Genomic DNA, 12,153 nt, shown 5'->3' with positions numbered 1-12,153 from the left:
GCATGAGATGACAGTATCAATATAGAACTCAACTTTTAATCTACTAAATCTGACCCTTGCTCTGCTGTGCATTGAGTGTGTGAGTTTAGACAAGCAATCCAATTTCTTTTAATCACCTGAAAAATAGGATATTTTGAAACCAACTAGGTTCATTTAGTAATTGGCTTTCTATGAAGTAATCAGTATTGAACCAATCCCTTATTTGTCCTCAACCTCATCTAGAGGTCTAGAAACGTAAGCAGTATTTTTACCATCTAGAAACATCCTTGCTTTTCAAGCCCCTGCTCCAGTTTGAGCCATTATCCACCATATATTGGCAGTGCATGGAATACTACCGTCTTCCTTACAGATAGCAATGTATCTGTTATCCAAGCCCTTACTGTCTTCAAGGATGACAAGCTACCAGAAAAATATGCTGGCTAAGTGTGAAAAGACTTGAAAAAAACAGGTGACTATAAATGGTGTGAATACAAGGAGCACCATTATTCTGATATTGCCTTGAACAAAGTCTCTTTTCCTGGGAAAAACACAATATGAGAGGCAAACAAAAACCTAACACAACAGCTTGGAAGGTCTTTCATGGAGCCTTTCCAGAATTACATTCAGGCAGCTGGAAACTTCAGAAGACAACAGCAAGTTGAAAGAACTATAAAGCTGTAAGCTTTAAAAATGGGAAACTAAGTGAGAGCAATACATTCTTGCAACAGATATTCCATCCAACTTAACCAGACAGTAGTATAAAAGACAACAGATCATGGAGTTAATTGACTCTTGAATGGAATTGCAAGAGTTACTATTAAAACCCTTGGTAGAGAAAGAGGTTGAGTCCACAGTTAAAGATTCAGAGGCAGATTCTGGAAGGGCTGTATATAAATGGAGCAGATACTGAAGGTAAATCACAAATCACTTGATGGTATGTGTTGATTTGGAGTCTGCAGCAAAAACCCCTAAGTCTTAAAACTGCAAAATCATAGAGAATCCTCTGCAGAGCCCTTAAGGCCTTTCTTGGAATTCACTGGAGAGGGAAGATCTTTCTTTGGTCCCTGATGATATGTACTACCATCAGGTCAAGGTAACACAGGTAAGGGAGGTCACTGATTCTGGGCCTTAGGACTAAAATTTTAAAAGGCTATCTTCAGACTTATTAAGCATTAATAGAAACTGTCCTTAATGTTTTTCTTTGAAGAGCTTTGTTAATGTTAAGTATTAGTTATAGACCAACTCAAGCTTTAGAATCTTTGTCAGTACCGTGTTTTAGAGTAAAGTATTAGACTCTTGCCCTACTAGTTTCCATTTCAACTGAAATATAAATTTGAGCTTTCCTCCAATATGAAAATCTGCACAGGTCACTGCATAAGAGTAAATGTATTAATGCATTCTGAACTAAACCAACACCTCCAGTTAAATTTACAATGACCTTGCAACTCTCACACATATAGACACATGAAAAAAATGCTATTTTGAATTAGCCACAAACAAATGAGTTAAAAAGAAAAATGAAAAAAATGGAACAAATTTTCCAAGCTTAAATGTTTTAGTCCAGCACATACAGAATATGAGGGGGAAAAAGATAAGCAGGGATGTTCACTAGCAGCTAAGTTTACAAAAATTCCCATGGAGGATATCTATTCACCTGTCGTCCTTTTGGTTGTGTTGTCGATGGCAAGTCCTGCAGAATAAAGTCAACCCAGGAGAAGAAATTTTCATTTTACTTTTTAAGGGTATACAACACCATTTGTTAGTGATTCATACTACATTACAGTAAAATGGTAAGTCAGACAAAAGTATAAAGCGTTGACCCATGTTTAGAAATATTTTTTTCTTAAAGAAAAAATCAAACCCAGGCTGTTTAGCAGCAAGCTGAAGAAAGCAGGTAAAAAGTTTAAGCAGATAGAGAATGTGCTTTTTAATAATTAATTCATCATCTTCAACACAAAAGCACTGTCAAGTGAAAGAGGCTCTTTATGTGAATGCCTTTTCCACTTAATATTTAGTCTTGTTTTTAAAAGAGAAGGATGGCTATTATAAATATTAAAAAGATTATTAAAAATGTATAATGTGATTAATTGTGCCGAGGAATAAGATTATAACTACTAATCATGTTACAAATTCAATTTAATTCACAAAAATGTCTTAAATTATTTTTCGTTGTATTAATTAATAAGCACTTTACCTTGTGGCAAATAATTTCTGAGTTGTAATTTTTTCAATAGTTAAAGGAGTAGTTACTCAGTTTTGTTTTCTTTTTAGCTAGCCGCATGAACTCATGATATTGACAGCACTCTTACTGAAGAAACTTGCATGTACAGTTACTACATTGGTCCAAACGATGACAAATGATAAACAACACAAATTTTAACATTAAAATGCTTTAGAAAAAACAGGAGATCAACAGCACCTTTCTACCTGAATATATATGAAACAGAAGTACTTTGTGTTAAAGATGTGATGATAATAGCTTGGTTTGTAGTGCAGTTTAAAGCCACTTCCTTTTGCTTTTCATATCCAGGCAAGGCTCATATTTCACAAAGTATGTGCACGTACCACAACAGCAGAGGGCACACCAATTCATTAACTCAGATAGCGGAAACCAGTACATGTTCCAGAGGTCTCTCAAAACACAAAACTTAAAAGAGCCTAAAATGTCTTGAAATACCAACTGCACAGTTATTTCTTCTTCAAACACTGCTTCCAAAGTTCAGGATGGAAACAAAACTTTCACTTTAAACCTTTGCTTAGTTTTGAGGAAACTGCTAACAATGATTTAAGGATGACTGAAGTGTCACATTACAGTTACTAACATTTAATTCACTATATGGCTTTTAATGAGAATATGTTGGAAAAAACCCTTAAAAAAAGAAAACAGGGAGTTACATATGTAATAACCTTGGTTCTATCAGCAGGACAGAATTTTCCACTGACCACACAATAAGTATAACAGTAATGGCAGATGAGCACCAACAAAACTTTCACACTTTCTCTGTGTGGAACTGGAAATCTTACCGAAACAGAATTGTTAGTGCTGCTATGACCATTAGCTGGGGACTGTCTGGATGTAGAGGGGGAATCTCTCTGAAATAAGACACAAGGTTCATTAACAACACAACACTATCACAGGAACACAGATATATTTAAAAGAACAGTTACATCCACAGCCTTACAACCATTTGCTTAGCTGCTTCATCTGTGAAAGTTTCCACAGTAAAAACTCCATAAATCTGGAAAGTTTTTCCATAGTTTGAGATTCAGGTTTGACATTTTGATGTATCCTAGGTAATAACTATTTTTATATTGCCTTAGCAATCAAACAGCTTTTTAATGTCTCAGTATCTGGGACCTCTTAGATCTCATGTGGCTGACAATGCTAAAGGCCATTAGTCATACTGGTGTCTTAGGTAATTACATGAAATGAGGTACATATTCTATTTTAAATATGCTTCTAAATCTTTTTTCAGCTATGTGGTGGAGATCATTTTTGATCAGTTTCTACTCTGTGAGATGCACCTCTCTGCAGTGCCTCAAAGACACTGAAGCTAACACCTGAGAAGGAAGCCGGATACTCTCTTCCCTTTCCTCATTCATTTTACAGCACACTGAGGCTTTTTTCCTCCAACATTCTTATGGGCTTAAAATTATTAAACCGTACCAAAATATATCACTTTAAAAAAGCCACCTCTCTTGACTCAGACTACCAGTGTGGTCCTACACTTCAGTGAGGAGACAGCGGATGCAGAGTGCATACTGGGAAATTCTACAGAAAGGATAACAGGAATTTCTGACTGGATTTTGCAAAGGCAAGGAAGTCACTTGTAGAGCAATCTTTTCCACATGTCATTTTGATTGCATAATACTTAATTACGTAAGATCAGATAATTGAGACACCTCTTCAGGAAATAATTCACTCATACACTGTGAAAAAAAAAAAATCCCCCTTACTCCCAAAGGAATTTTGGAACACAATATTCCACGTCAAAGGTCAGTTTAGGAATGTCCTGTAATTTTGCCAAGAAAGGTTGGATTTTGCCAAGACAGGTTGGACAGATGATCCTTGAGGTCCCTTCCAAGCTGGTATTCTATGATTCTAATTTTGCATATTGTCAAGGATTGGAGAAAAAAAGAGCTAAAACAGTTTTCAAAGACAACAAAATTATCTCTGTCACATTTTATCAATACAAGTGCCCTCTGTGAACAAATTTAAAACCAAAATTGGAGCTAAATTGTTCATGCAACATTAATCAAAGTCCTCTACTAATATTCCTGAACTTATACTAATTATGTGATAGCACTCATAGCTACTTTAAAGCACCAAGAAAAGTTGAAGTGACAGGCAATACTTTATCTCTCTTGCTGCCTGTACACTTGGTGTGCAACAAACTCATGTAGAAATTCTGCATTTTGTGGACTCATTAGATATGATTTCACAGAAAGTTCCATATGTAGCTATCTAGATGCTTGCTTTGATTTTAACACCGTTGAGGACACATTTGACAATATTATGGCTGTAAAATCATTGGGAATCAAAGTGTGCAAGTCTGTATACTTCTGCTACATGCATAAGAACAAAATGCTCATTTGGCTCCCACAACTATTGGCAACGTGCAACGGACTGGGGGAAGTCAGCTCTAATTCTGTTTACAAAATCACTCCAGCATAACAAGTTTAAAATGTTCAAATGAGACCAAATAAGCTATTCGTTACTCAAAAAAGAAGAAAGAAAAAAGAAAAGCCTGAAGGAACTGGTATTCCTTTTTGGTTTTTGGTATATGGGATTATCAGCATCGCCTTTATCAAATAGCAGCTAGGAGACACTTTTTTCCAAAAAAGCAGTGACTTCCTTCTTTTATAAAGAAATGTTCTGCTTGCTCTGCAATTCTGTCTCTGCCATTTTCTCACTTTCAAAAAGAGGTGAAAAATTAATTTTATCCTTTTTTTTTTGTAAACCTATTTTGTTATGATCTGCTAGTAAGTGATGGTTTAGCAAGGGAAAGTTTTGGAAAGTGATGCAAGCACCCAAGTCATTTGGCGAAAAACAAGTTTAGAGTAACTTGGAGAATGCCACTATTTCCAGACTCCCTTGAAGGCTTCTCCCTTTGAAGGAAATTTTCTTGGTTTGAGAATGTTTTGATTTGTATTCCTCCAACAGTTCTCAACAGAAGACAGCATATTACTCAAAGCAGATGTTCATCATAACATACTATGGAAAATACACATTTTCAGTGCTACTGATGATTTTAGTACTAACTGTAAGAAATTAATCTATCAAGCTAGTCAAAAGACATATATACAATTTTTAAATAATTAGGGAGTTCAGCCACAATTTCAAAGGCATTTAGATTATTAATTTCCTAGGGACCTGTTCTTTCTTTCCAAAAATATCAGACTCCAAAGTTAAGAGAAAAATTGTATTTTGCACAGTGTAATGAGACAAATCACTGAGTAGAGAGATCCTTGCAGAATGGCAGGACTGTTTAGAACTGGACTGGAAAACTTCACCTTTGGTTCTGACTTTGTTTCTCCAGTAAATCAGAAAAAGCCCTAGTTCTCCTCTCCTAGTTTTATTTTCTCTGGGATAAAAGCAGAAAAACACTTGGAGGATCCAGCAATTCTGAGTAGTGTAGAAGTGTTATCATCATATTTCAGTATAACATGACTATCTAGACTTCCCAACCTTGTCTAGCCCCAAGCCAAATAACAAAACAGCAGTCTTTTGGATACTTGCTCTTCAGTTGAAGCACCACAGCTGAAGCCTTCGAGGAAACAATCACAAAACTAGTTTCCTGTTGATTCCTTGTTCTTAGGTGTGAATTATGAATGATAAATCAATGCATTTGAGATGCAATCCTATAGCAGAAGTCAATTATGTCTACTAGATATAGCCTGATCAAATTAGATACTGACAAGAACAGCTAGACTAATTATACCGTTGCCATATCCACAAAAAAAAAGAGACTTTCCAAAAACCTGAAAATACATCTCAATTTCAGTCCTGCTCAAGGAACCCTTCTGGTGGTATTTTTAATACAGATGCAAAAAAAGTCTTATATTTTTAATACAGATGCAAAAATGTATATAAAAAGTCTTACAGTCTGAGCCCTAATGGAAACACTGCAAGAATAAGGGAAAAAAATCCATGGTGATTACCACCAGATTTTTAAAAATCTCATATATATAAAGGCTTTTTTTCTCAATGAAACAACTCAAGGCTTTCACAAAGACAATCTGAAACATAAAGGATGTTTATAAGGAAAGTTTTTTTGTTTTTTAAAAAAAGCATCTCCCTCACCATTCTCACATATCTGACACTATAAAAAGTTACTCAGGCTGTTTTGTCAGTACAAAGTAAGAATGCAAATGTAACTAGAGCAAAATGCTTACTCAGTTGGATAAAGCTGAAACGTTTAAACAGCACACGCAGTCATCAGCCGTAAGAAGAATGCGTTGCAATAATTACTTAAGTTCATATTTGTGTAAGTCTAATTTCCTGGGTATCTGAAGCAGAAAACACAACATCCTGGCCACTGTGTTATCTAGACGTCTGAGTAACTCAGGCCATTTGCCACACCAATGACTAAACGGGTCATCTCACAGTATGATCAAAATTTTATGCAAGTATTCATAAGTATTATGTTTTTAAGCAAAGTCTACACCATGAAATAGAAGGCCTGGTAATTGAATGGAAGGAATGGCAGCAGGAAAAGCCTCAAATCCCTAAGGAACTTGAAGTCATTCAGTTGAGATTTTGGAAATTGCCTAGTGACACTGAAGTACTACTACTTACTATACTACTACTACATACTATAGGGACAAGACTTCCCTAAATAGGCAAAAGTGGCTTAATACTTAGAAAACACCACTACAACCCTTCACTTAAATGCTTACAAAAGAAGAAAAATATAGCAAGTGAAATGCAAGTCTCAGTTATTTAAAATGCAAATCTCCGTTATTTAAAAAAATTAACATCCTACACCTCCCTGTATATAAAGCCATATAGACAGATTCTATATAAAAGGCAGATCACCTCTGATTCTACTCATATTTAGTTTTTCTTATTCAAGATTAACAAGATGTTTTGCAATCCAATGATGTGATCATGGTAGGAGCCTCAAAAAACCCCCAGTTATCGATTCTGTTTTATATTCCTCTTCTGGTAAAACTATACTAAGGTAGCACCAGTCCATGACTGAAGGGAAGGGGGAACCAAACATAAATTTATACTGAAATATTGCCAAAAAATACTTTAACTAGTAAGATTAAACTAGTGAAGACCCAGTATCTCTGAATTTATCTTGAGAGCATGAGAAGCAAACTTTCTGTGTCTTACAATGTCATTCAACATTTATTTTTAGCCTTTATCAATGGTTAAATATTTGATTCATCATCTGAATCACAATCCTGAAAAATTCTGTGAAAAAAATTCCCTCTGTAACAAAGGACTGGTGATGCTTTAATAGGATGATTTAAAAACGTTGACTTGTGTACACTTGTGACAGCTGAAAATCTAGCCAAATTCAGTGTGGCCGAGCAGGTGGAACAGACTCAGCCACCTCTGATTAAATGAATGCTAAATGCCACAAAGTGTGATAATTTGACATGCTTGTTTTTTTTCCTCTGTCTCTGATCACACATTTCTAGTTTTGCTGCTTTTTTTCAAAGGAAGGTAAGAGTCCATCTTCCTCTCTTCTGTGAAATAGTCATGAAGAACCTAAGGACACAAAGCTAAGGAAAAGAGATGACCTGTTACTACTAAAATGACAACTAATGGTATTAATTTAAAGGTGTATGAGGAGTTCTTTTTTCCAAATAATCATCTTCCCAGCAGGTCTATAGTTTCACCAGTTTCTGTATTTTAATACTGTGAAGTGAGATATCTTTTATTATCACTGCTATTTACAGCACAGAAGTGACAAACACATGAATTCATCAGCATGCTCTAGAATTTCTATTTGAGGTTTTTTTTTTAAAGCCTTTGCATTTCATGAAAAAATTCTGTTTTCATATTTATGATTTTAAGAAAATCGGCCTCACAGGTGAAAATTTGTCAAACCTTCTACCTCTAAAACCTTTTAGTTCTTGTTGACTTCTATTAGAAGTATAGAAGGCAACCAAAAAGCAGTAAATTTTTTCTTGCAACAGATTGTTCTGACAATCACAATAGCAGTTTCTGTGTGTTCTAGCATCTGCTGAGACACAAACACAATTAGGGTGAAATCACAGCTCTAAGATAGGGTGCTTGACTTCAACAGGGATTGTGATTTCACTCTCAGAATTCTAATTTGGGAACTGTTTGCGCAGTTAAGCATGTGGCACAGAAAGACTGGCATCATCTACACAGTGCATATGCCATCTGTATGCTCGAATTGGAACAGTATCTCTCTCAAGTAGCCATTTTCTAGAATTTAATTCCCTTCAGTTGCAATCTGGAACACAACTTTGTGACCAGAAGGGAATTAAATGTTACTGTGCAAAAACCATAACACCAAGTTCCTAGTCCAACAACAACTAACTCCAAATCTGTTTTTCTTCTGTAATGACAAATACCATTTTTTCATGGAAACATAATATTAAGCCACATGTAACTGTTACAGACAACCATCACAAATTTACCTCAACGGGGTTATACAGAAACAGATTCTTCAATTAACCCTTAACAGCCCAAAGCAATAAATAATGTTTAATGCCTAAAAAGAGGAGGATTGTTCCTCAGCTTAGGAACTTTATAATAGACTTCCTGGAGAATTAGTTTAAGTTGTAATTTTTTTTTAAGGGGCTTCCTAAATGCATCAGTTGAGGATGCCCTTTCCTATTTTTTTTTTTTAATAGGCTGTAAAGAGTTAGTTAAGGTGCTGATGAGATGAATATGAAGGCAGGGCTGAGTAGGTAGGTGGGACCTACTCATGTTCCGTTATCTTTGTTGTAAAATTGGTGTGCGTGATCTAACAGGACAGGCAGAAACAATTTCCCAGAAAGCAGTAACATTCAGCCATCAGCAGGCAGTTAGTTACAGGACTGAGGAAGAAATAGGATGGTTCATTAAATTCATTACCTCACAGGATGAAGATTGCGTGCGATAGCTTGGCACAATCTTAAAGGTAATACTTCCACGCATTTCCCTCTGCAAAAAGAAAAGCACTTCTTAAAAGACTAAGACACCAAAGATAAAATCTCCAAATCACTAATGCTTGAAAGGAAAGCATCATAGCTTGCGAGCAGCAGTATGTTCTCCTAAAGTATTCAGAAAAGCAAAAATGCTATAGCTAATTTGTTATTTCACTTATAAACATTTAAATTGTCTCTCAATCTAAAAGATAAACATACATTATTAGCTTGTTTGCCTGACCAGCTTTCAAATGCCTAGAACTTACAGCTGTATTTTAAGGTGAGACATTCAGAGATGTGTATATTTCTTTCATGTCAATCTTTTCTTTGGAGCTATATTCTTGTGATCCACTTGCTAACTAAAGTGACATCTTCTTCCCTTTCATCATACCTATTAAATAGCAAAAACATATTCACAGTTTCTGGAAAGCTGCATGTTACTGTACTGAAGGTAGCAATGTAAGAAATACTCTTATCAAAACAGAACATGGGGTCTGCTAGTTTGCATTTACTGTAGTATAAGAATATTCATAATAAGTAGTAACTGCAGAATAGCAGCAGATTGTGGCAGCATATTTGCTCAGTCATATTTTCCTAAGTGACAGTTTAAATATAAGTGCCACTGCATGGCTGACAACTGTAGGAGTCGATCTGGGCAGAAAGGTAAGCAGATCACTTCAAGTGTTCTTGGAGTTTTTCCCCTTTCTCTCTTTGACTGGTTTATTGTGAGCAAAAAACCTGCTATTTGCCTGGACTCACTTAAGCTTCTCTATATGGTTCTGGACACAACAAAAGGATTAGTGATAGCATCCAAGATCCCAAGGTTGAATGCAGAAAAATTTGCAAGTGTTATAGAATATCAAACTGACACTACTGGCAAGGCCCAAAGATGGAGTTTCCCTGCAAAAAGCCAAACTGTCTGAGCTCAAAATAATTTTTACTTTCATTGTAACATCAATAACTATGAGTCACAATAGTTATAAATTGAAAGAAGGGATGTTTCAGCTACATATAAGGATTTCCTATGATGATAATTAAGTATTGGAACAGGTTGCCCAAAGAGGCACCTGTCCTGTCAAATCCCTGTCCTTGGGTATTTTCAAGGCTTAACAAAGCCCCGAGCAACCTGGGCTGCATACAATGTTGATCCTGCTTTGTGCAGGAAAATGGACTGGAGAACTCCTGAGGTTACTTCCAACATGAATGGTTCTATGATTTATTGTCTTTGTATTTGTGTAGCAATTATATCAACAGTCAAGAAAAGTTTCTTTTCTCTCACAGTACACTCAGTGACTATACTTGGTGTAGACTGATTTAAAAGAAGGGCATGATTTTTATAGACTAACTTGGGATGAGTAATGGGAGGAAAGCAGTATTTTTTCTGTTATGTTCACTAGAGACAAGAGAATAAACTCCTGCATTTCAACAAAGGAAACTCAGACATTAGAAAAAACTTTGTAAAATGTAGGAGAGTTATACACTAAAGTCAACTGTCTGGAGGTTTGGGGAACCTCCCTTACTCATTTTGTTTTTAAAGAGCTGGTCAGAAATACATCTGTCATGAATGGCTGGGTGTCAATGATCTTTTCTGTTGGACTAAATGGAATAAATAAAGTGACATGTGGAGGTGCCTTCTACCATTCCTGGGTATAAGGTGCAAAAAGCCACTACTGAAAAACAGGGAAGAGCCCATAGAAGGCTTTATCAGCTGAACACAGGAAGACTTTGTGTTACATGCACATGCAGGCTATCAAGAATAGAAGAAAAAAGGGGAGGTCACAGTGCAATTACATAAAAGTTTTGTCAAAATAAACCAGGCACTTTTATAAAGAATATGAAAAAGATTTCAGGCACTTACAAGCATTTTTTGTAGTTGTTCTACAGTTTGATTTGCCACACTGATTCCATTTATTTCTCGGATTTCATCCCCTACATGTAGCGTACCTGTGGAGTTAGCAAAACATACAATCACCTCAAACTTGTTTTTACAATATGAGATAATTGTAAGACAGCACTAGTATTCATACAAAAGCATAAATATGAAACAACATCAAAATAAGTTTTTTGGGTAGATTAGAAAAGGACTTTGGTAGTTATGCATTAGCTACCAAAGATTACGAATCTGTCTTTCAGAGTGCAGCCAATACACCAGCATGAGATGCCCAGGCATCCTATAAAGTACACGAGGGAAACATCAGTTCCTTACAAGGACACTGCAAAAGCCCAAACATTGAAAAGAAAGTCACCTGCGACTAGCTAGCTGGAAACATTCAACAGAGATATTCAAGCAGTATTTTATCAGATGACTACTTAATGCAGTTTGGTTTCTGGACGTAGTCTTAATTTTATCTGTCAGACTGCTGTATTTTTTCATTTCTCTGGTTTTGATTTGCCATAGTTACAGTATGCATTTTCTGTATGTATACTTGACTTCACCTTGAATGTAATGATTGGTGTGACTACCTACAATGACAGATGATGAAACAAATATCTACTCAGCTTAGGCAAGTCATACACTGACCTGCTGAAGCTGGGATGGTAATGGCATGCTACAACATGGCTCTAAGACACCACAAAAGCTCAAAAGAGAGGAGGCAGTGAATGAATTAACTATCTTCGGGATTAGGAGCAACCTAGGAAGCTCTTCTTAGATGATAATTTCTGATTTGAGTAGCTCAAGCACACCTAATTCTCTAGCAGTTCTCTAAAAAAACTTCCATGTTTTATTATTATCCAGAAGATGTTTTTAATATATAATGAAATATGACAAGATCATTTACCTCACATACGTTCATTTCTGCTGTATGATTTAAATAATTTGTGCAAGTATCCTTTTCTAAATACTGTACCTAATACAATTGCTGTATCTAATATAATTAATCTTACTTGGAAAACTAGCAACTGTCAAATATTTCCTAAATTGGAAAATTTGCTGAAAAAGGTCAATCAACTAGAATCCCAAAAAACCCTTAAAATTCTTTTCCTGAACCAAAATAGTCAGGTTTTTTTCCAAAGAATACCATGCAAGCAAAACTTCCAGGTGAACAAATGTATGAA

At 35.7% G+C, this 12,153-nt stretch overlaps 1 protein-coding gene across 17 annotated transcripts in view; it reads right to left on the bottom strand.

Moving 5' to 3' along the window:
* The window catches only part of CASK (calcium/calmodulin dependent serine protein kinase), a 225,904-nt gene that overhangs the window by 20,889 nt on the left and 192,862 nt on the right, over window positions 1-12,153 (bottom strand). For 8 of the 17 annotated variants that reach the window (XM_074858493.1, XM_074858495.1, XM_074858499.1 and 5 more), the window contains 4 exons: window positions 10,955-11,040; window positions 9,044-9,112; window positions 3,004-3,072; window positions 1,634-1,669 (listed from right to left, as the gene is read on the bottom strand). In XM_074858493.1, coding sequence (XP_074714594.1) covers window positions 1,634-1,669; window positions 3,004-3,072; window positions 9,044-9,112; window positions 10,955-11,040 — 260 coding nt within the window. The remainder of the gene's footprint in view (window positions 1-1,633; window positions 1,670-3,003; window positions 3,073-9,043; window positions 9,113-10,954; window positions 11,041-12,153) is intronic. The other 9 variants (XM_074858501.1, XM_074858506.1, XM_074858503.1 and 6 more) reach the window with 3 other exon arrangements.

The sequence above is a fragment of the Strix uralensis genome, chromosome 2, assembly GCF_047716275.1.
Source record: "Strix uralensis isolate ZFMK-TIS-50842 chromosome 2, bStrUra1, whole genome shotgun sequence".
Classification (NCBI taxonomy): Eukaryota; Metazoa; Chordata; class Aves; order Strigiformes; family Strigidae; genus Strix; species Strix uralensis.
This window is presented reverse-complemented; position numbering and strand designations above follow the sequence as displayed.